The sequence below is a fragment of the Melozone crissalis genome, unplaced genomic scaffold (genome assembly GCF_028551555.1).
Source record: "Melozone crissalis strain CALT ecotype California unplaced genomic scaffold, PUWL_Pcris_2 ptg000004l_1, whole genome shotgun sequence".
NCBI classification, from domain to species: domain Eukaryota; kingdom Metazoa; phylum Chordata; class Aves; order Passeriformes; family Passerellidae; genus Melozone; species Melozone crissalis.
Window position 1 is genome coordinate 42,603,615 of NW_026535782.1, and position 24,402 is coordinate 42,628,016.

General features: G+C 51.0%; 1 protein-coding gene across 1 annotated transcript; it reads right to left on the reverse strand.

The window, feature by feature from the left end:
- Positions 1-1,868: 1,868 nt before the first annotated feature.
- On the reverse strand, positions 1,869-5,378 carry LOC128938419 (beta-galactoside-binding lectin-like). Its single transcript, XM_054278629.1, has 4 exons — positions 5,332-5,378; positions 3,759-3,838; positions 2,400-2,571; positions 1,869-2,012 (listed from the first exon to the last, which is right to left on the reverse strand). Exons 1-4 carry the CDS (start codon positions 5,338-5,340, stop codon positions 1,869-1,871), a joined length of 405 nt encoding a protein of 134 aa, XP_054134604.1. The 5' UTR covers positions 5,341-5,378.
- Between the last annotated feature and the right edge of the window lie 19,024 nt (positions 5,379-24,402).

Sequence of the window (24,402 nt, forward strand, 5' to 3'; positions counted from 1 at the left end):
TAAAAGGCATTGCGAGATTCCCCTGTGGTACAGTCCAGGGAGTCCAGTACATTTGCTCAGCTTTCAAGATCAGCCCAGCAGAGGAAGCTGCAAGGAGAGAGCTCTCCTCTGTGTCCATCATGACAGTTCATGGCACCCTCACCAGCACCATGGCCCTGCTGTGGTTGAGGGAAACACCCAATTCTCTGGCCTACCAAATGTACCCCAGTCTGCCAGACTGTGCCAACACCACTGTGTAAACTGAGCCAGGTCTCTTGCCTTGGGACCATCTAGCCTAGCATGGCTCATTTCCATACTGCTGAGCCTCTCTTCTCCAGAAAGGATGGCTTCATCCTTATCACGCCATGGGAAGAGTCCCCAAGCTATGCTGTCCCCCTGCCATGCCTATGTGCAGGGTGGCAATGCTAGATGTCACGTTTACAATTGTAGATGTAGCCTTAAAAAGAGTCTGATGTGATCATCCAAAGCAGATAGGCTTTGGGCAACACAGGACTTCAAAAGAGATCCAGCTGCAGAGCCTCAAGTTGCTCTTGAGATCCAGCTGCACAGCCCAAGTGCCCCTACCTTTCAGCTAAGCTCTCATCTCATCTCTCTTCCCTCTCAGACTCACAGTTCCTAGCAGCCCAGCCTCTCTCTGCACAGGCACCCAGGACACAGGACCTGGCAGAGCCTCATGAATTATGAAATAAGAATGGCAGGTACAGCTGCTGCAGGGGAAAGTCCCTGTTCTCCAGCTGCTCTGGAGACTGCTTAATGTGAGGAATTAGCCCAGCCAGGCCTGCAGGGAATTCTGTAGTACATCAAATTGCTAGTGCTTTGTGTTGCTTGTGGCCAAGCCTTTCATTTCAGAGCGACCTGGTAACTGCTGTGCACTGTGGAGAGGGCAGATCCCACCTTTCCTACAGCCACTAGGCACAGCATGCTCAGCAGCAGCACCAAGGCAGCATTAGACTGAGAGAGACCCCAAGGCAGCTATGAGTAACATCAAACATGCCTGACTGCCTCAGTCTCCTCAGAGTCTGGCTTAGTTTAGACTCAGGTTCATGTGGGCCAAGTATAAATGGGAACAAAAGCATAGAGCACACATCCTTAGCATCCCACCCTCCAGCTGGACACTGTTGCCTCCCTCAGCTCTGGATGTGAACAGGCAAAGCAGAAGGGGCAGAATAAAATCAGACACCTCCACGTTACTGCCCTCCTGTGCCACAGCACACTTTGTGCTCCTACAGTTACTGGAAGAAAGGATTTGGATGAGGAACCCTCTACATGCTCTGCCACACCCAGCAAGGCAGCTTTTCTACTGGCTCCATACAGCAGTAAGAGGTCCCAAGCAGACACAGGAATAGGAATTCCTACAGCCTCTACAGAAGGCTGCAGCCAAAACTAGCACAGCTGAGGACCTCCCCTCATTCCATGCCCCACTAGGCTCAGCTAGCCCAGCCACTCAATGCTGTCTGATGTCAGCCAGGAGTGCTTAGTTTAGGTAATTTATTCAGGCAGTGTAAAGTGTCAGTCTAGACCTCAACAGCTTGTGGCCTTGCTTAAAGAATGTTTGTACGCTCCTCTGAGTGACAATTAGCCCCAATGCCTCCTCCTGCAACTCTCCTTGGACTTTTAACCTGTGTTCCCAGGCTTTTAACCTTCATTCTCTTCTCCATCCATGACTTTCAAGGCCCAAGGCTGGGACAATTGCCTCCACTTAGGGTACTCCAGCAACACTGGCTACCCCATCCACCCACTCCCAGCAAGGTGCCCAACCCATGAGGACTCGCAATATTAAACAGATTAGATTTTGAGACTTAATACATCAAAACTCTTATTTATTGATTGCTTTTTCTGTATCTTTGAGATGGAGGTGTCAGAGGAAGTTATTCCCAGCTGATGGACTGGAGTGTGAAGTCCCCTTGTGTATCAAAGTAGTCAAAGACAGAGAGGTTAAGCCGGTTAGGGAACGTGAACTGGTGGCCTGGCAGGTGGACTGTCACATCACTTTGGTTGACAGCAAAAGTGATCTGCAAGGCAAATGGAAAAGTTAGAGAAAGTTTCCTCGAGCCTCTGCAGCACTGCTGTGCCACCCTCTGCTTCACAGGGTGAACAAGCTCAGCAGAATAACCTGTTCAACAGCAGGAGTGTTATTCTGGTCTCCCAAGAGATGCCCATTCCCTGCTCTGTTCAATAGCAACATCTTTGAGACAGATGGAGCTTAGACATTTGATCCCCACCCTCCACCAGAGCTCAGAGCCCTGAGTGGTGGCACTGGCCAAGCAGGAGAAGCCAGCCAGCTCCTGTACAGACAGCCCTGAGACAGCCCTTGCAGCTGGGTGTCCTGTGCCAAACATCCTCCCTTCACAGCATGTACAGAGAGTGTATATACATATATAAATGTTTGCATGGCTCACCTCTGCTGTGCCCCCTTTCTGGAAAGGAAAGACAGCCTCCCTGTGCTCTGCACCCCACTCTTCCACCTTCTTTGAGTTGCACACGATGGTGTTCACATCGCCATGAGCATCAAAACGGGGATTGAAGTGAAGTCCAAGGAGGGTAGCATCCTTGCCCAGATTCATCACAAAGCTGCAGAGAAAAAAGAAAGGCAGACATCAATACAGCTGAAAAAAATAAAATCAATACTATGGTAGCATGTTTCTCATTACCATGAGCATCCCTGGGTCTGTTTCTTCAAGCCCTGCCGAGGGTAACCTAAGAGAAACCCTCTGCTAAATTGCACAGCTTCCCTAAAAAGATGATGCTGTAAGAGGCACTTTTTTTGGGGTGATAGGCTGCAGAGTGCCATCCCTGGGAGAACACCACTTCCTCAAAGCTTTTAACAAGAGAAAGGTTCAGTACACAGTGCCCTGAGCAAAGTTATCATACACCCAAACCGACTCCCAAGGAGTCAGTTGCCTTCCATAGATTTCCTTTCAGTCCTGAACAGTTAGCTAGTGCTGCATCCTGCCTGACAGCCACTGCCTTCTCCCCATCCTGCAGGCAGCTGAAATAATTACCATGTCATTAGCTATCCCAAAGTATCTGCAACAGCAGTGGGAGGAAGTTTCCTAGCCTTGTGTCCACCTTGCCTTCAGGCCTCTCACCCAGATGAGAAGAGGCACATTATTTGGCAAGAGAAAGCCTGGGAGGCTTCACTCAGACAGTATCAAACTTCAAAGGCACTGGGAAGAGCTGGGACTTGTTTCCTGGAACACCGCTAGTTCTGGTACAGCAGCTACAGGCTCCACCTTACCTGCAAAGGACCCCCAGCCACAGAGCTGCACAAGGGCTGGGGGCTGCTGCACAGGCTTCACTGGGACCCCAGCCACCCCAATCCCTGCACATTTAGGGGTACATTTCCCCTTCAGCCCACCTGCCTGCTCACCACCTTTCTTCCTCCTTTCCCCACTGCCATGTGAGAGCACCAAATCCACTGGGGCACCATAAATGTCCCTACTCCTGGCATCTTCGTGCAGGGGAGAGGATGTGGTGGAGCAGATGATCTCAAACCAGGTCTCAGTATAGACACGCTTCCATTTCCTTCACCCTGCACTAGAAGGATGTGGTCGCTGCCAGCGTGTGCAGCTGGAACTTCACATCTGCTTTGGCTTAGCCCCTTGGCAGTACTGTGTCTGCAATGTGCATTAGGTGATGACTCACTGGAAGCACTGCTGGTGTTAACCCTTCTCCTCTTCTCCCCAAGGGACAGAGTCCTTTTGCAGACCCCTCAGTGCGGTGCCCTGGCCATGCCTGGGCAGCACAGCACAACTCACCTCTTGGCATTTGGTGCAACTTTCCCCTTGACAGTGAGGCGCTGGCCAGGCTTGAGACCCAAGTTGGTGCACACTGGTCCCTGGGGAATGTGGAAGCAGAAACATTAGCTCAGTACCTGCTGGCTCACTTGTTCTGAATTGGCAGCTTTCCCTGCTGCCTCACAAGACATGCTTTGCTTTGGACCCAGGGAGAAACAGGGAAGCTCCCTTGCCCTAGGGCAAGGCAGCAAGGACATCCCAGAGAAGTTACCCCAATCACATGGTACCTTTGATTGGAGCTCGATTTCCTAATCTGTCTCCTGCTGCTCTCATCAACATCTCTGTATTTCACAGCAGGGAAGTGTAAGCACCTGCACACTCCAATCACACCCACCCCATCCCAAACACGCCCATGTGCCTTGCGGGTCTTGTGTCATCCCACAAATCTGTCTGGGATGGATGGCACGGATGGAGACTCCACTCCCTTCCCCTAGCTCGTGTTTGAACTTCAGCCTTGCCCAGGTCCAAGGACTCAGACACCTTGCTTCCCATCTCCCAACAGCTGCAGCTTTTTTTTAATGTAGGTTCAGTATTTGCAAGAACGTCCTTCTCCTCCACAGAGATACCTGCCCCCCACCTTCTCTCTAGGAGGACCAAAGCATCTTGGCAAACCCACATGTATTCATTTTTCATCACAGCAGAGCCAGGACCTCAAGAATACTGAAAATATTTTCCTATCCCGCCTTAAAAAATAAGCCTGCACTTGGGACAATCCCTGCTTAATCAAGTCAAAGAAGTGTAATCACTCTTCTAACACAAGCATCTCCCTAGCACAACAGCTAAGGAAAGGATCTTGGAGATCCAACCCCCCTGCTAAAACAGATTCACATACAGCAGGTTGCAGTGTCATGTCCAGGTGGCTTTTGAATACCTCCTGAGCAGCAGACTGCACAACCACTCTGGGCAGCCTGTTCCAGTGCTCAGTCCCCTCACAGTGAAGAAGTGTTTCCTCATATTCAACTCTAACTCCCTTTGTTTCAGTTTGTGCCTCATGCCCCTTCCCCTCTTGCTGGGCAACCCTGTAAAGAGTCTGGCCCCATACTCTTGATACCTGCCCTTAAGATAACCTCTCTAACTTAAGGTATTTGAATGCAGTCCTTGACATTCACAGAACACTTCTGTACAGCACACTCCTTCCAGGAAAGAGAAGAATAACAATTCAGTGACTCATGAAAACTTCAGCAGAAAGCAAGCAGCAAGGCTGCCCAGAGAAGATGCTCAGACAGCAATAAATGTTACTGCAGCAGCTTCTCCCGACTAGAACTGCAGTAAAACAGGTCAGGACTCAACCCAGGGAGGATCCCCACACGTACTGCCCCAAAGGGATCCTACAGGAAAAAAGAACCAGAACACAAAATAGCAGCCAGCACTCTGTAGGGGATACAGCACGGACTATCCCTCACCAGTAGCAGGCACCCAGCTCTAACAGACCCTCTGACAGTGGGGCTGATGTGCAGGCCAGCACAAGCACCCTCACACCCAGCCAACACAGTCCCACCTGCAGCAAAGCCACTCCATCCCTTTCCCTACTCACGCAAGACATGGTGCTGTTCTGCAGGGCACTGCTCCTCTCCGCTGAGGCGCAAGGGTCCCAGGCAAGTGACTTCTGGAGCCCCACCCTAGCCTTTAAATAGATGGAGAGCTGAGTTGTGCCAGCCCTTCTCCACCCCAGGCACCAATGGGAAGAGGAGCAGGGGCTGGTTTTGGGAGGAGGGAGGGTCTATTAGACAGAGCTGCCTCCTCCCACACTCACCCAGCCTCCTCTCCAGGATGCTGAACACAGCCCTTCCAAGCAGGCTGTGGGCTACTCCAGGAGGAGATCCAGCTGTGTGTGTCCATGAGTCCAATGGAAAATAGTTTTACAATGAATGTTTTACTATCCAAGGCTTTTGTCCCACACGGAAAATGGATCAAGACTTGGCAGGAAGGGTCTGTAGTGAGGGGGGGCATCTTCAGCTCTGGTTAAATCAGGAGTAGAAAAAATGTCACTGAGCACACATAGTGCCTCAGAAGCTCTTTGTAGTCCAGGTGAAACCCCAGTAACAGAAGACTGAAGCTGCATTCAGAGTCACCCAGCTGCACTATGAATCCTTTCTGTCCCTGGAGACTGCCCAGCTGCTGACCCAGCCTTTACCACCCACTTTTGTAGGTGTAGGAACAAAAGGTGGGAAAACAGTCCTTTTTTTTAGGGGCCCTACGGACCCCTCACCTTTTCCAGACACTTCACCTAATTCAGAATGGATCCCCACTCTGTCCATTACAGAACCCATAGGTACCTTCAAAGCTGTACAGTTTGTCTTGGCTGCAGGGCAGAGTGAGTCAGGAGGAAGCAGCCTTGGAAGGTTGGGAAGAAATTATCTGGAAAAGTGCCGTGCCTGGCTCTTGATTCTACCCTGAACACAGCTAGGGGCCTGAGGAAGAAGGGGATGGGGGCAAAATGCTTCTATCACAATAAACCATAGGATCTATATGTCTTTTATCTGTCTCTATGTTCTCTCTGTGGCAAGTATGATTCACTGGGTGAAAGGATTCCTTTGGAAAAAGTTACCCAATTACTACATGGCTCAACTGTAATTACACTGAAAGAGGAGGGAAAAATTCAGGCAGCGTGCCAAGCCTGTGGCTTAGAGCTCTCCTTGTCTTGCATATTTGTCTCTAAGTCACAAGACACACTGTGATTTCCTTAAGAGGCCCAGAACTGAAACTCTCTGAAACAATTTTTTTCTTCCATGACTGTGAGGCCCATCGGTTCCCTCTCTGCTGAGGGTGTGAGAGTCCCCAGCCCTGTTACCCCCCTCCAGTATGACCCCTGAGGATGGCACTACTGAGTACTTCCAGCTGATTCCATCAGTGCCAGCAGACGTAGCAGGGAGACCCTCTTGCCTGCCTGTTGGAGAGGGCAGAAACAGGCCCCAGACTTTGTCCAGGTTGCTGATCGCTCCGTGACACAAGAGGCCTAGAGTAAAGGCCAAAGTGGTCTTCTCTGCTCTGACATGCCTGCTCCCCCTTTCTCCTTCTTCACTTGCCTTGGGGTTCAGTCTTGAGCCAAGGGATCAAGGGATCATGTGGAGCAGGACAAGAAGGGCTCCATATGAGGAGGAGAAAAAGTAAATAGAGTCATCCTCTACTTGGGATGTGTGTGTTATTAAATCAATTCCTTTCAAATCCAAGGTTTTGTGGGACTAAACCCCAGGCATCTCTCCAAGTACTTGAGCTGCTCCTGGAGCCATGGTCTAGGGGGCTGGACTGGTCGGGACTGTTGGATGGGGAAGGGAAATGTGTAAATATTTGCTCTCTTGCAGATGGAGGTGGAGGAGGCCTTTTAAAAGCTATGGGGTAGGTTCTGTGTTTTCTGCAGCATTTCTGGCAGCTGGGCACTGTGACCAAGCCTTAGCAGCCACCAAGTCCTTGAGTTATGTCTGTCCAGGGACCTTCCTCCAAATGCTGCTGGGGAAATTAGAGACCAGCTAATGGCTAAGAGATGATAATGAAGGAGGGGCTACCATTCCAGAGAAGGTGCTTAAAGAGCTTTTCACATCAAGGAAATTCAGGTTCCAGGCTTGAGTCTACTTCGGGCAGCCTGTATTTGTCTAATAGAAGTCCAGGTGTCTCCACTGGCTTTCATGAAACCTTGAATTAAATGGCATTAGCACAACAGGCTAATACCACAGGCAAGGGGGCCACAGGGTGTCCCATTGCCTGCAGGCCAGGGGCCACCACCATCAGGACAATGTCACGTCTGCCTTCCTGTTGGAGACATCATGATGAGATGACGAACTCTAAAACTTCAGCATCAGCATCCTCACAAGGGATGGCTGAACTGAGGGGAAGAAAGGTCCCTGCTCACCCTGGTGTCACAGCAGGCAAGGATGGTGTCCCCAGGTGTACTGACACCTACTCCACCACACTGGAGACACAGAGGTGCTTGCCTGTGATTTTTAGGAGCAATGTGGTGTAGGAAGAGCCACTGCGGGCTGGGAAGGGTAGAGCCAGACTGGCTAGAGCTGGCAGTCTTCACCGCCTGTCACCTCCTTCCTTATCAGTGTGCAGTGGGCCAGCCAGGGGATGCGCCAGCAGTTTAGCAGCCCATTTGATCTGCAAAGGATGCAGATGAGGAAGATGAGGACAGATCAGAACAGACTACAGTGTTGTGGGCTTGTGTGGGAACTCTACACAGGGACAAGCCTCTTCTCCTCCACCATTCCTGCCTCTCCTCACCAGAAGAGCTTTCCTGCATAACGTTTCAAATCCTAGCTTTGTATTAGAGGGAGAGTCATTGATCTGCATTGTAACTTGAGGGCAAAGGTCTTCTTTGCTCAGTCCAAAGGGAGTGAGTAGATGTGATGCTGTTGCTTCAAACAGCACCCTTGTCCATGCCAAACTCTTGGCCAGAGGGAGCCATGAGTGTGGAGAGAGGAGTAATGACTGTGGGATATGACTTCAGCTGTGCCTCACCTTTGGTTATGAGGGTGAGGCAGGTGGTGTTTGCATCTGCACCTGCTTTCTGCAAACTGGGGTTGTGTCCTGGACAGGACGGGGCCAGTAAAGGGGATGTAGAAGAGCCAGCTGCCATGATGGGACAGACCAAATTCACACAGGTGTTCAAGCCCAGGCATCACAGCAAAGACCCCATCAAGCATGTACTATGCTAGGTGTAGGCACCCCACTCAAGTCCTGACCATGGGCACCTCCAGTGTGGCCTGTGCTTCAGTCACCTGCTTCCTGGGAGCAACTGGCTAACCTCTCACTAGCCTTTCCTTGCACAATCTGCTCATTCTCCTTGGAAAGTGCAAATTGCCCTTGTGAGCAATCCCAGACAGTCCTCAAGCTTTTAATGCCTTTGGGGCCTGAACCCATCCCCCAGTGCTGGCTGTAACCCAACTTTCCCATACAAGGGGCCAGATATCCCAGTATGTCCCTAGAGCTGCTCGTGGTGCTCCTTGGAGCTCTTCTCTCAGGGCCTCAGCCTTCTTCCTACATTCTCCTTGGCACTCAAAGATCCCAGGCTGATCTCCCTATGCTGAGATGGCACGTTTTCTTGAGACCACAGCCTTCCTCATGGACATCCTCACACCTCCCAACCTCCAAGCTGCAATACACCTTAGGTTGAAGAGGGAAACATGATTGCTAAAAGAGAGTTTCATCACTGCGAGTAGCTTTGATTTAGAGCATGCCTTCTGGTCTGGCTGATAGGCACTTGTGTGCCTCAGCATAGCCAGACTGGTGCTGCGGGCTGAGGGCTGGAGTCCAGCTGGTGCAAGCTCTGGGGTTGAGTTGGAACATGGGCCGAGCCGAGGGGCGGCTCTAAACAAGATGGTTTAGCAGCTGCCAAAGGAGAAACCCAGTCAGACAAGTGTCTGAAGCAAAAGAGCAAACATCTGCCCCAGATCTTCTTGTGAGGGCTGCAGCAATAGAGGGGGCATCCTCACTGATGACCTGGGAGGAACTGGGAAAGGGCCTGGCTGAAAAGCCTGTGGACCAAAGCCCGCTTGTACATTGTGCTCTTCTACTGGCAAAAGCCTCTTTTGGCTGCAGTTACTCTTGCAGTGATTTGCAACACCTTTCCACTGGGAGGGAGCCTTTGTACCTGTTCAGCCACTTTGTATTATGTGGCCTGTGGTATTTTAAACTAAGAATTAGGTGTGCTAAACTCAGATTTATTATGTTGTGGATGCAGAGCCTCACATCAGGAATGAGCCACAGCAGGATCTCCCAAGCTTTGACTGCTGAAACATTTTCAACCACATCCAATTTCCTGGATTAGGAGCCGTCTGTGAGGCTCCAACTCCTGCTGACTCCAGAATCCCTGCTTTCATTAAATCAGTATGGAAATATGTTCCCAAGTGGTGAAGATAATCCTGCAAATGTTATCAAAGCGTACCTGGACAAGTGATTTATCTGGGCGAGCCTGATGTTACAGCTTGGGGAAGCAGGAATGACTCCTTGCACTAATGATGCTGGGATGTGTTAGACACACCTCTAAGTGTATTCTGAAAGGTTCCCAAACCCATGGTCCCCACCTCCTCCCCTGCACCTCTGGCTGCTCACACTGGGCTCCATCTTGCCTCTTGGGGTGCAAAGTCTGCACTCTTTGCAGCGCTTGGTGGGGAAGGGAGTGCTCCTGGTCTGTCAGTGGGGTGGCATCCCTGTGGCTGTGGGATGGACACAGCACCCTGGCCAGGGAGGCAAGGATGGAGCTTGGTGCTGGGTCATGGCCACGGGCAACATGGACCAGCCTGTGTCAGCCCACGGAGGTGGCTGGCCCAAGCTGTTCAAGTGCTGTCCTGGCATGTGAGACCAGCAAGGAGACACCCACTGATGAGGGCTAACTCCTCTGTCTGCTGGGGTGACAGGCAGAGGAACTCCTCACCTGACCATGCTGGAAATACTGACAGCACAGCAAAAAAGCCTTTTGTTACCTTGGAGTGAAGGATCCCAACTGCCAGGCTGGAGCATGGGTTAGCAGATCTTTAATCAGGAAGGCTCCAGGCCATCTGCTCTTCAGTTTAAGGGCGCTTGGCCCAGGGCAGCACAGCAAAGGCAAGTCAAGGAGGAGTGCTTCAGGAAAGCACGTTCTTGGTTTTGACACAGTGGTTGCTCACAATGACATAGCCTGGACCAATGGGTTTCTGCATGCAGAGTATTTCCAAGAGCTACAAATGCAGGTTAAAAAAAGCCTGGCAATTGCTGCTGAGCTTGAGTGGAACAGCAAACTGGGGAGAGCTGGACAGTGAATGGAGCAAGTCTTAAGTTCTGTTGTGAACAAAGTACAGTTAGGGACCTCATACAACTCTGACTTTGAAGCCGATAATATTTTCCTTATTTTAAAAAAAAGCGGAAAATCTACTTCTGACCGGTGGCATGAATTTCCAATTTTCTTCAAATAAATCAAGGCAAAGACATAGAAGGAAAGGTAAAGATAAAACTGAAAGTGAGTTGGGGTGCAGCATGTGTTGTTCAGGTTGTGTGGGCACTGAAGGCAAGGCTTCAAACCTATCCTATAAGAAATGACAAATTTTGAAAGCAGGGCCACGAGCTCAGCAGATGCTGACTATAGAGGGGCAAACATTGCCACTGCTTGTCTGGATGTTGGCTAATGATTTCCAGAGGGCCTGCAATATGAGCCCAGCACCACGCTGCAGGACTGAAAAGTATAATTGTGCTAAAATGTGACGCCAAGAATTATTCTTGTGCTGCTCATTAGTGCTGGAAGTTCAAGGGCGAGGAAATGTAGCTCCATGCATGAGGGTCAGATGTTTCATCACAGGTGTGCCCGAGCAGGAGAGCTGCTGGCTATTGCCTGACTGTGGCCACTGGCTCTCTGCTGCTGCAACACCCAAATTGGTGTCCTTGAGGTGCCTTAGGAACCTGCCATTTTATTGAGCCTATTTCAAGCCTAGAAATAACCTGCTGAGGCATATTTGCTGTCTCATTTTTTGTCTTTTGTTAAAGTGACTTTTGAGATGCGCCAGGCAGAATTTGTTTGCTGTACTTAATATGCAAATTGTAAGTGGATGCTGTGTTTGAACATGTTGCAGCAACCCAGGTGCTGGTTTCAGGTCTTCCAACAAACAGTGCTCAGGAGAAATATGTTCATGGAACACAGGCACGTCCTCCTCCAACACCCTTGAGACCGAAACTCAGCTGCATGCCATTTTTCAGTAAGCAATGTGTGTAAAAACCAGTGTGGAATGATAATCCCGAAGAAAAGGGTTGCCGTGAGCAGGCTTTGCTGCCAGGAATGACAAGAAGTCTGAAAACACCTGTTTGGTATTTTTTTGTGTTTATGGGAAGTGGTACCTAGGGTGTGGGCTGTGATGTTTGTCTCCACACATGTCAGAAACAGCAGCAGTGATGCTCGGGAGGTGAGACCAGCAGGGAGCCTGAGCACATCAGGTTTTACTCCCTGAGACAAACCCTCCTTGAGCCATTGCATCTGCATTCATCTGCAGCCAGCCCACGAGCCCGTATTAGGGGCACATCTCGTGCTTGGAGAGCCTCCAAAGCACATGGGACCACAAGGCATCAACAGAGCTGAACAGAAGCCAAGGCAGGCAAAAGACCAGCTTGGCCTTTTCAGAGGGGAATGTGGCCCCACCAGACAGCAAGGGCTGGAGAAAACAGAATTGTGTTGGGCAGACATGCAGCTGCTCTTCCTGGAGGTCCTGTGGGGTGGGTGGTGGGCAGCTAGCTCATCATTCCCCAGCATGGATGCATCTTTCTGGCAGGGACAGAGCTGGTGCAGCCTGGGACTGGCCCCCACAGGGGACCCTGAGTCCCCCAAAATGCCCTTGGGGGTTCCAGTAACATGTGCCATCCTTCACTGGGTGCCCCAAACATTTAGGGGTCTCTGAGCTCTGTTATGCAGCTGCTGCCTGCCACCCTAGAGCCAGCTGGAACAATTATCCTGGTAAGCTGTCTGTTATCTGCCAGGATCAGCTGCTGAAATGGGAGGGTGTTTCAGCAGGGCTTGGCACCCTCATTTCCCTGAGGCTTACACTATTGGGGGGGAGAAAGTGCAGGGCACTTTCTGATGCTATCACAGTTTGGAGGCTGTGGAAAGCACTGGGATATGTCATTCTCTGCCATGCTGCTGGTTCCCAGTCCCTTGCAAGGGGGCCCAGACACTTTTGAGGCTGGTGGGCACACATACATCACTGCTGTGGTGAGGCTGTGTTGCTCTTTTGGGAGTTTTTGCAAATGGATCCTCCCAAAGAAGCCCTTTGCAGAGCCATCTCTGCTGCTGCCACCAAGAAGATCCACCACCCACCATCAGGTCCAACACAAGGGTCTGCTGTCCCTCACCTCTGGCTTCTCCAGCTTGCTTTGCACCCTGGGCAGAGAGCAGGTGCTGAAGCAGCCCACCAACACCCAAGCTGGGCTTTGCCAGCCTGCAGCACCTGGGCAGAGCTGACCATTGGTGCTCAGCCCAGTCCAGGTGTCAACTGTCCACACCTCATGCAAAAGATAGGATCCACACTGGGGATCTCCTTGGTTCCCTCCTAGAGATCCTGAGCTGGGGCAGGTTCACAGCAGCAGCTGGAGGGGTGGTAATGCAGGTCATTTTGTCAGGAGCATGAGCTCACACACCCCCAGCACAGGCAGCACAGACATACTCTCCCTCTCCTGCCCTGTGTTCCTGGGCAGAAACTCCTTTCCCAAACAAAAATTGGGTCGTTTTTCAAGAAGAAGGCCAAGGACCAGCTCATGTCCCAGTAGAAGTGGGTGACTTGTGAGAAGGGCGGGAGGCATGTTGATGCCCTTAGTGCCAAAATGAACAACATGGCTTTGTTCTACAGGATTGTAGTCTTGCTGTTGTTGTGATGGACATGGAGGCCAAGCACTGACAAACTCCTGCCTTTTGCTGGAGGGGTAAATCTTGACATGCCAGCCAACTGCCTGACCATGTGTGAGGTGGGGGGGGCTTTTCTGTGGGACAGTTTTGAGGATTTTATGAAGCACATTTAGCTCATGGGCTGCTGGTTGAGAGATGTTTTGGTAGAGATTGAGCAAGGAGTTGATGAGATGTAATATCAGCTTCTGATTCACCTTGTCACAGTGGGAACCTGGGGGAAGAGGGATGGACGTTCCCTTGCAGCATCCTCACACCAGTGCTTTGGTGGCAAGTGCTGCTCACGTGAGCATGAAGCCTGCTCTTCTCACCCAGCATGGAAGGTAAGGGAGGGCCCATCAGCCAGCCAGGTGGTTTTGGACATAGCCTCCCTTCCCCATAGGCAGCTAGCCTGTGAGACATGTCCATGCTGTCTGTTCAACCCACAGCAGGCTCACCAGACACACCATGAAGCCAAGGGCCACTGCACCATCTAAAAGTTTCCCTGTACAGGGTGGATTATGTTCAAAAACCATGGACATCTGAGAGGTACTGGCCTCCATCTCCTCAGGCATTTGCTCCAGAAGCAGGCAACACCTGGGATTCATTATTTCCATTCCCACCAAAGCAAACAGGGGAAAACCAGGGAGGTTCTCCTGGACTCTGCACTGGCTATATTTAGTCAGGCAGGTTCAATTTGTGATATAATCCCCCTCCTCTCATTTAAAGGGAAGATGGGAGATGAGAGAAGTCCCCAGGTCAAGCCCATGATAAGGAGGTAACCTTACAGGGAAAGCTCCATCTCTGCAGGCTCTGCTGTTGTGTAATCTTGCCCCGAGTGGGACAGGACCTTTGCAGGACCTAGCCCTAAGCCAAGCTCTGGGCAAGGCATCCTCCATACCAGGCAAGGTGAGCATCCTGGACTTGTTTCACTGGCTCTGCTGGGAGCAGAGGGAGATTGCTGCTGGCAGGAGCAATCCAAGGGTCACTGCTGGGCGGAGTGGTTGGAGCTATGAACTTAGCGCTGGGCAGCCCCAAAAGAAGGCAACTTCTTTAGAGCTCAGTTTTGGCACCCCATGAAGTGCCTGCAAGCCCAGGGGCATGTGGAGAGGTCCAGAAATGGGGGCCAGCCTCCACACCCTTCAGTGACTGCCAATCTACTGTCTGTTCAGGATAAGAGCTGTTGGGGAGGGAAGTCTCCCTGGGCAAACAGGCATGAGCCTGACTTTCTTGGAGAAAAACAAGCAGGGGGCAAAAGCCCCAGCCCTCCCAAAATGCACCCCTTCTTAACAATGGTACTGTCAGCAAGGACTTGTGCTGTGTGACAGAGCTCCCCATGGCTCCTGGGGACTTATCTAACCCCTAACAAGATGCAGGGACACACGCCATTCTGACAGTCCTTCCCTGGAAAACAAAGGCATTTGTCTCTCTTTGTGGCGTTCTGTTTATTTGGGGGAAAGGGAAGGAGACACATCAGAGAGCAGAACAGGGCCTTGCCCCACGTGGTGCTTTATTCATCTGCCCTGGGGGTGCAAGCTCAGCTTTGTGGGCAGGGGATGTTTTACCTGCTGAGCGAGTCCATGGGGATCTGTGCCCACTAGCAGAGATGGGCGAGCAGGGATGAGTGGCGGAGGGAGAGCAGGGGCTGGGAGAAGGACCCATCAGGTCTGGTGGGGCTGGGCTGCTGAGGGACAGCCCTACGAGGAGACAGAACTGCTTTTCCATGCAGGAAGGCTTGGGTCTGAGGAGGGTGGTCAAAAATACCATCAGCCTGTCAAAATTGGCCAAGGCACTCAGTGTTCCCAAGCTGGCAACCCAGCCACGCCTGGTCCCCCCTCAGAATGACCCAGCCAGTCTCTTTGCTTGGGTGCCACAGAGGGAAGGAGGCTCTGTTCCCCTCTCCTCCTGCAGGGCTGAGGGCTGCGGGACGACTGCCTGCCATGCTCAACTCTCCCTGCTGGTGGGTGAGGGTACCCATGAACTTGCTCGACAGGTAAAACCTTCCCTCCCTGGGAAGTCTCTCCCTGCATTTTATGACTGCTTACCTGTGAGCCAAGGATGCCTTTTTGGCAGCTCCAGGAGAGGGCCTGGCTGGGTGCGGAGCGCTGTTTTCTCTGGGATTTTATTACTTGCTTTGTTTCTCAGGGTGTCTCAGTTGGCCTTCCTTCAAGCTCACCATTGCTTCATCACTATCCAGTCTTTTCCTTCCACCAGCCCTGCATGGACCCCCCACACAGCAAAGAAACCACAGGCAGCACCTAGCACTTCCTGGAAGTCTCTCTGGCGAAAACACCCACACCTGAGAGTTGCTACAAGCTCTGTGTAGACTGAACCATCCTTGTGATGTGTCTCATGAGCTGGGAAGGAGATGGAGTTCATGCAGGGCCTCTGCTGCTGCTGCATTCCCATCTCCTTATCCCTGGCTCTGCTCAGAGCAGCCCTGATGGAGAAAACCCAACCCCTCAGACCCATTCTTGGGAATCACAGGGTTGATGAGGTTTGGTCAGGTCAGCCTCAGAGATGCTGAATCTCTTGGAAGCATGCAATATGAGGGAAGAGCTTACTGACCAAAGCTGGTGAGCTGCTGCTGCCTGGGGAGCAGTCTCAAGGACTGAGCCTGGATGCTAACCAGCTCCTCATCAAGATTCCCTTTGTGAATCTTGTTTCCCACTGAAGAAAGGTTAGGCTTAGCTCACTTGGGAGACTGATGGTTTTACCTCTCAGGGTGAAACTGAGATGCTGGGCTCTGTATTGCTGTTCCCATACAGAAGTGGGAATGTGCTTGGCCATGCTGTGAGCTGACCATCCCTCTTTAGGCAGGAGGGTAACTTGGCTCTGAGTGATGAGGCAGGAGAGTAACTTGGCTCTCATGGGGACACTGGACACTTTCTGAGAAAGGCAGGCTCTTGGCAAATAATGAGCACTCTCTAGGCAGGGGGTGAGAGTTGCTGGAGATGGCACGGCCTAGCTTGCTGGGCATGTGCTCTCCCTTTTTCAGGGGAGACTCACACGTGGTTCAGAAAAGTTGGTGTCCTTTGGGGTTTTTTGGCCTGGCACAGGTCTGCTAAAGGTAGAATGACGCCCTGTATGTTTGTAGGGCCTCCCTCTGTGCTGAGTGCCCAAGGAAGGGTGGCTCAGCACAGCCATGCAGAGCCCCAGAACTGTCCAGGGTATGGGTACCTGCAGTGGGCAGGGAGGGGTGAACCCCAGGAGATGCCAGAAAGCAGAAATGTATTACATTTCACAGCTGGGCTCATACATCTTTTTAGCTTTCTGTAATATTTCTAAATACAGTATACCCTTTGGACCCTCCAAGAGGCTGAAACATGAAATACACTGCTTTTGTTTCCTACTTTTCTTTTTAATGCAATGCTGTTCAGTCTTCTGGTTTGTGTATGGATGGTTCCAGAAACAGCATGATATCTCCTAAACAGATATCTCCAGCACTGTCATACCATGGATCAACTCTCAGCAGCACCAGCAGTGCTGGTGGGAATGCAGGCTTAAGCATGCAGCACAAGAGAGAGTCAGAGCTGGCTTGGTCAGGGGGAGAGAGGATGGCCGGTGAGCAAGCAGTGTTTTGGGATGAGAACAGGGATCCCGAAACTTCTCAAGGAAACTCCTCCCTGGAGGATTACCAGGCTCCCTCCCATAACCCACCAAAACAATTCCAGCTGTACATTTTGCAGAGTGCTGGCACACTGGCTGTTATCACAGGAAAACTGGCTGCCTGGATGAAAACCTGCCTCTCACCCACCTGCACCTGCACCTGCACCTGCACACCTATCACAAACAACAGCCTTGCACGGGCGGCTTCCCTGGCTCCCACTGCTGGTGGCATCTCAACACCACCCTGGCTGCAGGTGGACCAAGTCCCTGTCCTGCTCTGTCTGCAAGCAGGACAAGCACTGACAGGCCCCAGCACCCCAGCAAGCCTTTGCCCAGCTGGCAGGTTTCAGCTCTGCCTGAGGAAGTGAGGTGAGCTCCCTCTCTGCATTGCACCAGGGTGCCAAGCCCAGCTTCACTGCTGGCTGTGCAGTGACCACAGCCCTGGCTCTCCCAGCCCTGGGAGAGCTGGGCATGCTGTGGTGGCAACCTCAGTGGTGTGACAGCTGCCCTGCTCTGGCTGTCTGTGGCCTCCTCCTGTTGAAACATCACTCCTTAAGGGCAAACCTGCTGGGCACCAGTGAATGAGTTGGGATGAAGGTGAAGGCTGCCATTACATCATCAAGTTTGCATTCGTGCAGCTTCCAGCATCCTGCAACCACAGTCCCAGGTGCTCTCCTTCCCCGTGCCTGGCCAGCCCTGTGTAGCTGCAGAGGAGAAGGGGCACTGTTCTGTTCAATCTGACTGCTCACCTGCTGGATCAATAACTGCCCTCCATGTGAGTCTGGAAATGGGCACTGCACATGCATTTGGGATTGCTGCACCCCTCAGAGGGGATGGCAGGTGGCTCTGGATGTTTCTCCCATCCTGCTCCCTTCACAGAGATTTAAGTACCTGAAACTACTGCTAAGGGGTTTACAGCAGTGCCTGAACAGATTACATCCTTTTCCCCTTTGACTTGGAAAGGCAAAACCAATGTGCTACAGTTCTGAAAAACAGATGAAACTCTTGTAGTGATGCAGCTGATGGAACAACGAGTAAAGCAGCAAGCAGGGTATCTGGTGTTCATCAGGAGTGGATGAAGAGTACTGCATAAGTCAGCTCTTGAAAGGAGCATAATGTGCAAACTAGAAAGCATACATCTCTAGCAATTAAACTATAGAGCACTGCTGGAGGGCATGGTCCCCTGGAAGTGTGACAGAAAATGCCTAGCACAGAAGGAGCTGATTAAGCATGCACAAAAGAGAGCTGTGACTTGGATGCAGACTGCAGGGCTGTTGGCCACATTGTGTGCCATTTGCTGTCCAGGACACAGCCTTGTGCTTGCCAGCAGCCAAGCTCTCCTGAGCGAGACGCTTGCGTGACCAAGCCGCTGCCGAGCGGAGCTGTGGGCTGAAGGAAGAATGAGCTGTGATGAGAACCAGCTCTGCAGCAGGGAGCTGCAGCTGCAGGGGGCTGCCTGCACCCAGGGAGCCAGCGGTAGTTAGGGCCCTGCAGTGTCAACAATATCTAGTAAAAGAAGCTGACACCACAAGTACAGCCAAAATTGTCTGTGGGTATAAATCCAGCTTTTCAGCTCATGGGAAGGGGTCTTGTTGAACAACTCAGAAGAATGCAAGATTTGAATGTGCAAAGGGACAGGATTTCACACTCTTTCCCCAACCAGCTGCCATTTATCAGTCCATATTTCTGTGAGCTCGTTCATATCAGCTGGGATGACACCCCACACCTTCCCATTCAGCTCTCCAGCCTTCAGTTGTTCACCCCTGCCTGGCAAGCCTCCTGTCTTATCATGAAAGCATTCCTGCTGCTGAGCATCAGACGGATGTGAAAATAACTGCAGTTTTTGCAGCACCAGCTTGTGTTGGGTTTACAGATCTATGGAGAAATGCTGATGTGGAACCTCCCACTCCTTTCCTCCTACTGAGAAAGACAGACAGACAGTAGGCTCAGGCAACAGTGAAAGTGAGGTCTTGCTGGAGAGCAATTTCAGCTGCGCTTCTTTCTAATCAGTTGTATTTTTGCCTCTTACCATGCCCACACCGAGGCCTCTAGGTATCAGCCAGCTGTGTGCTACAGGACAGGCTGACAGCTGGTTTTGGTGGGTTGGATGGTGACAGGGACGCCCAACTCACACCATCATACAAGGAACAGGCAGGCAGTGGAGGCCCTGCTAGTGGTAACAGAAAGGTAAAAGGAAAGAGAACATTTCATGGGAATATTATGAAATGGAAGAAAAATCTGGTGTCAATTTACTCCAGCCAGCATAATGGGAACACAATACAGGAGCCTCCTACTTCTAGATTTATTTTCAGCCTAAAGAACATAGTCCAGAGGATGGGAGGGTGAGATCCCTAGACTGATGCCTAGACTGATGCCTTACCAGAGTTGTCTAATTGACTTATTGCATCTGGCATAGCATCCAAGTTCAAGAGACAAGGAGCATATAAGGATGATCCTTTGCAGGTGTCTTACCCCTCTGCATTGCCGAACATTGCCCGGAAAAAGGAGGAATTATGGGTATTAGACAGGATGCCTCCATGTTCTGAGCTTGGAGGCCTGCTGCCAGAAGAAGTCTCAGGGTAATTCATGTACTCCTTTTCCAGGTAGATGTATCTCTTTCTAAGTCACTACAGGAATCAGACAGGTTTTCCTGATGCTGTTTGAGTCCCATTGCTGGACATGCTGTCCTGGAAAATTTGTAACACACCCAAAGAAGTAGTGACAGAGATTTGAATTGCATCAGCAAGCAGTACTGTGGGGTCTGCCTCAGATCCTGCTACTTAAAGGGTGTGCCAGCCAGGACCAGGTGCTACCTGTCACCCCAATCCCTGGGCTGACCCCAGGATCAGATATGCTCCTCTAGGACTGTTCTACTGCTGCTGGGTCATCAGCAAGAGACAGTGACCAAGAGGAAGACTAGTTCTGTAGGAAGCTCTTCTGAGAATCCTTAATACCTTATTAATTGTTAATAACTGACAAGAAAGTAGCTCAAGAACCTGAACCAACAGGCAGATTTCCAGCAACATCGGCTCAAGGGCATTCAGAATTGCTTATGGCCAAACAGGAGTCAAACACAGTGTGGGATTGCTCAATGACATGGGTCCTTTCAGCCCTGAAATTTTTGTGGGAAGGCAGCTAATGAGACTGTGATGAATTGCAAGGCAGTGAGCATCATGAAACAACCTAAACACAGCCTATACTCTCCTGGAGGAGTATGGCCACCCTGTCTCCTGAGCTGTGTCAGTTTCCAGGTAACCAAGACTGTGGCAGGCACATGGTCCTCTAGTTGTACTCAGGTGCTCAACAGTGGCATATTGCCATTCTTCCTCCAGCCTTGGCATGTGCACAAGTAGGGACTGGCACTGCTCTGTGCCACTCACAGGCTCTGTCCAAACCCAGTGGAATCAAAAGCCTCCAAACACTAGGCCAGAGAAGGACACCAAGTCAGGAACACCTCTGTTTCATGAAGGAAACCTTGCCAGGGCCACAGTTATGTCCCAGCAGGTGGGAAATCTCTAATCTACAGCCCACAAAGACTCAGTTTCCTCTGGCTGCTATGCTGCAGGGATAAACTATCTTACTTGCACATAGGCAGCTGTAGTATGGCAGTGGAGTGTACCTGGAGGAAACAGAAACACAGACTTGAGTTGTTTAATCTTGCTTGAAACAGCTCAAGTATAGAAACAATTCCTGCCATAAATTTTACCCAGGTACCACTTTCTGTCCAGCTTCTGTGGAAGCCAGGCTAGAGGTTCAGCAAGGGCAGAAAGGCTGGCACAGGACTTTTGAATTATCTGATGAACAACCATTAAAAGGACAGGTTTCTCTCACCCCAACGCGTGACGAGAGCATCTCAGTGCTCAGCAATATCCTATACAGATTGGAAACTGCTAGCTGCTGGAGCTGCACATCCAGCAGGCTAAACCACAGGGCAGAACAACCTGGATGGTCACAGGCAGCTGCCCTGTCATCTGGGAATGTTTCTGGCATCACATCTCCCTTGTGTCCATGCTGGAGGCTTATAGAGCTAACAGTGCAGTGGGGTACCGAAGCTACAAAGAGCAGTACAACTCTGAAAGCTGGTGCAGTCCTTAAGGGTTTTTAATTTCCCTCATCAAGTTCACCATCTCCCAGGGATAGCTTGTCTGCCAGGGGCACTTCCAATACATTATCCACACACAGTTCCCAGGCAGAGTCCAACAACAGTAGCAGTTCCTAGATGTGCATAGCCATGTCATTCTCCTGGGCTGCTTCTGGGGTCAGAGTCCATAGAGCAAATGAGGGAGGCAGCAGTAAGGAAGGGAAAAAAATGGATAATGATAGAGAGATGGCAAAGAGGAACCTGAAACTCCGTGTTATGGTGGGGATGGGACAATGCCTTGAGTAAAGAGTGAGGAGAGGGAAGCTGTGCTGTAGAGGAGGGACTTCTACCCACACTGCTGCTGGAGGAAGAGTGAATGCTGGCAGGCTGTAACAGGCTGCTGCTCCTCACCTTCTCCTCCTCCTCCGTGCTCCAGCTGCTGCGGGACAGGGTGGCGCCAGAGCTGCCTGCCTTGGCAGAGGGGACTCTCACATCGGGTTGGGCAAGTATCGAGCGAGCTCCTAGGATCATGATCCTTTCTTGGCTCTGGAGGCACTTTCCCATGCAAAAAAACCTCCTCTGTCCTACCAGTCTCAACACCTTCCAGATTGTGCCAGTTCTATTACCATGTCATGTGGCTGAACATTAACAGCTTCCCAGCCAGGATGATCTCTAGTTCCTCATGTTAAAGGCATCTACTCACCGATCAATATCTTTGGGCCCGTTTGTTGTTTTCCTGAAGTGTCAGTCACTTGACCAACTTGACACTCTTCCATGATGAAATGGCTGGCTTGCCTGATGAGAGGAAAGCAGTGGACATAAACCCTGACTTCAGCAAGGCCTTTGGCCCTGCCTCCCACAACATTCCCCTAGAGAAGGTAATGGAAGTATGGGCTGGCTGAGGTATCAGTGAAGTGGACAGGAAACTGTGAGAACATCTGGGCCTCAGGAATGCTGATCAGTGGCATAAAGTCTAGCTGCAGGCTTGTAATTAGGGGTGTCCCCCAGGGGTCAATACTGTTGTATTTATTCTGTTTGGCATCTTCGTTAATGAACTGTAAGATGAGGTAGAGTGTACCCTCAGCAAGTTTGCTGGTGACACAAAACTGGGAGGAGCAGCTGACACACCAGAGGGTTGTGGTCCCACCCACCTTGATAGGCTGGGAAAACAGGCTGGCAGGAACCTCAAAAAATTCAGGGAGGAGAAGTGCAAAGTCCTTCATCTGGGAAACAGTAACCCAGGGACCAGTAAATATTGGGGACCACCCAGCTGGAAAGCAGCACGACAGAAAAGGACCTGGGGTCCAGTGCTGGGTCCAGTTCTGGGCTCCCTAGTACAAGAGAGTCAGAGCCATATTGGATAGAGTCCAGAGAAGGGGCATGAAGATGACTAAGGGAATAAAGCCTTGCCCAGAGCAGGCAATGCTCAGCAAGTTGCAGCTGACATCATCCAGCCAGTGGTTGCCACAGTAACTGCACTTATGGATGGAGGATAGGAGTTTTCTGGTCTAATGGAACAACTGTCACCTGTCTGGCTGTTGTCTCTGCTGCACGGCAGGAAAGGGCAATGCAGTTTTCTGAGGATGAAAAAATAAATACCTTTACCCACACTACACCAAGTGGGGCTTCCCATCTGTTCCACCCTCCTGTGTGCTACATTTCACAGCCCTGTCCTCCCTGGCTATTGCATCGCTTCCCTAAACACTCAACCCAAGAAGAAAAGCTGCATTAGACAAGAAGAAATCAGCTGACTTAGGCAAGAACCATTGCTTTTTTCAGTTTAAACAGCAGATGTTATCTGCAGCCCTATCAGACCTATCCCAGAGGGAACCAAAGCCTGAACCCCCTGAGGATCACAGACCCTTATTGTCAGTGGCTGAATGGATGTCTGACAGGCTTGGGTAGGGAGCTCTTTACCCCAGGAGTGCTGTCAGTCTAGTTTCCTGACAAGATCTGCTCACATGCACATCCAGTACATGCAGGAGCAATAGTAGCAGGGAGAAGCCACACAAAACCAAAGCCTGGCAGGCCTGATGGACCCCAGTGCTGCTCCATCCCCGTTCAGAGCAAGAGCAGCTGCACTGATGTACACAGGACAGAAGTCATCCCTGCCTAATGTCCTCACCTACATGATGAACCAAGGGAAGGACAGAGAAACCCTTTGCTCCAAGTCCACCTCTGCTTCATAGCAAAGCCCTCATGGAGAGATGCAGCAGATGAAAAGAAGCTACATGGTCACAAGAGATAGGGATCAGCCATCACCCCTGCTGAGCTGTGTTTTCAGCAGCAGTCACATGAAAAAAACCTACTCTGCAGGCTCACCATTTGGAATCCAAAGTACAAACTCCAAAGTATCTTTGGAGATGGCCCAAACACAGGCTGGAACACTCTGACCAGCTACTGGATTTCCTGTTTTGTTTCCAGCGTGCCAGCCTGGGAGACTACAGCCTCCAGCATCCCATTTGCTGTCTGGGAGAACTGGAAAGAACAGAGCAGGCAAGTGCTCACCCTCAAAGCACCCTAGAAAAAAGGAGGCATGTCTTGGGAATGTTCTCACTGTGCACAGTCTCCTCTGTACACCCACAGGTAACCAATTCAGCCTGGGAAGTTTGCAGCCATACTGAGCATTTCCAGCTGTGGCCCCAAAGTCACAACAACAGCACTTCAGATTTCAGCCTGATACAAGAACTGAGAGCTCTGAAAAATAAACCAGGCTCTGGGTATCTCTAGATTGGCAAGCCAAGTTAGCAGACACATTAGGTCTCAATCTTGCTCTACTTAATGATGCAAGTGTTGGTCAAGTACTCATTAAGGGACTACCAGTCCTCTGGTGGCCTATTTGGACATGGGACAGACAAAAGAGAGAAATGGTCATATACAAAGGGGTCTGATTAAGATGACAGGCAATATACAGAAAGCTCTTTGGATGTTCTTTTATTTTGGAAGGCTCTTTCCTAGGTTATTTTGGAGAGAAAAAACAAAGAAGGCACCTGGAACTATCCTAGGGACAATAAGCTGCATGCAATCCTCCCATGTGAGCTGACAGTGCAGTACCTGACACAGAGCAGTTACTGAACACTCAATGCTGATCTCTCCAGCCAGAGATGTGATGCCTGGTTCCCATCAACAGCAGTTAAAGGGGTCTGGCAGACAAAGGGGAGGATTGGTTCCTGTATGGGGAACGGAGGCAAAGCACATTTGAGTCACTTCCAACTCTTACCCAATCCATTTTCTCCCTGGGCTGGGAGTATGGACAAACCCAGGACAAGGCAAGATTTAGTCCAGTTAAGGTCACCCCAGGGCTACAGTCACAGCCATCTCCCTGTCACTTAAAGCACAACACAGGCAAGAAAGGTCACAGTAAAACCTCACTTAGGCAGTTCTCAGCCCCTCTATGCACATAACAGAGGTGGAACCTCACCCCTAGCCCAGCAGAGCCACACAGGTCATTGGGGCCCACCTGGCTAGCAGAGGCAGCCTTCAGGTGCAGCACAAGAGGTCACTGTTCCCAGCAATGTCCCCTGTGAAATGCAAAGGCAGCTGGCAAGGGCTGCACTGCTCCCTGCTCCAGGTGACCTGGCTGG

Coding starts and splice junctions, on each gene's coding strand:
- LOC128938419 (XM_054278629.1), bottom strand. Junction 2,572..3,758: donor GTTGCACCAAATGCCAAGAG/GTGAGTTGTGCT, acceptor TTTTCTCTGCAG/CTTTGTGATGAATCTGGGCA. Junction 2,013..2,399: donor AGAAAGGGGGCACAGCAGAG/GTGAGCCATGCA, acceptor TTTGCCTTGCAG/ATCACTTTTGCTGTCAACCA.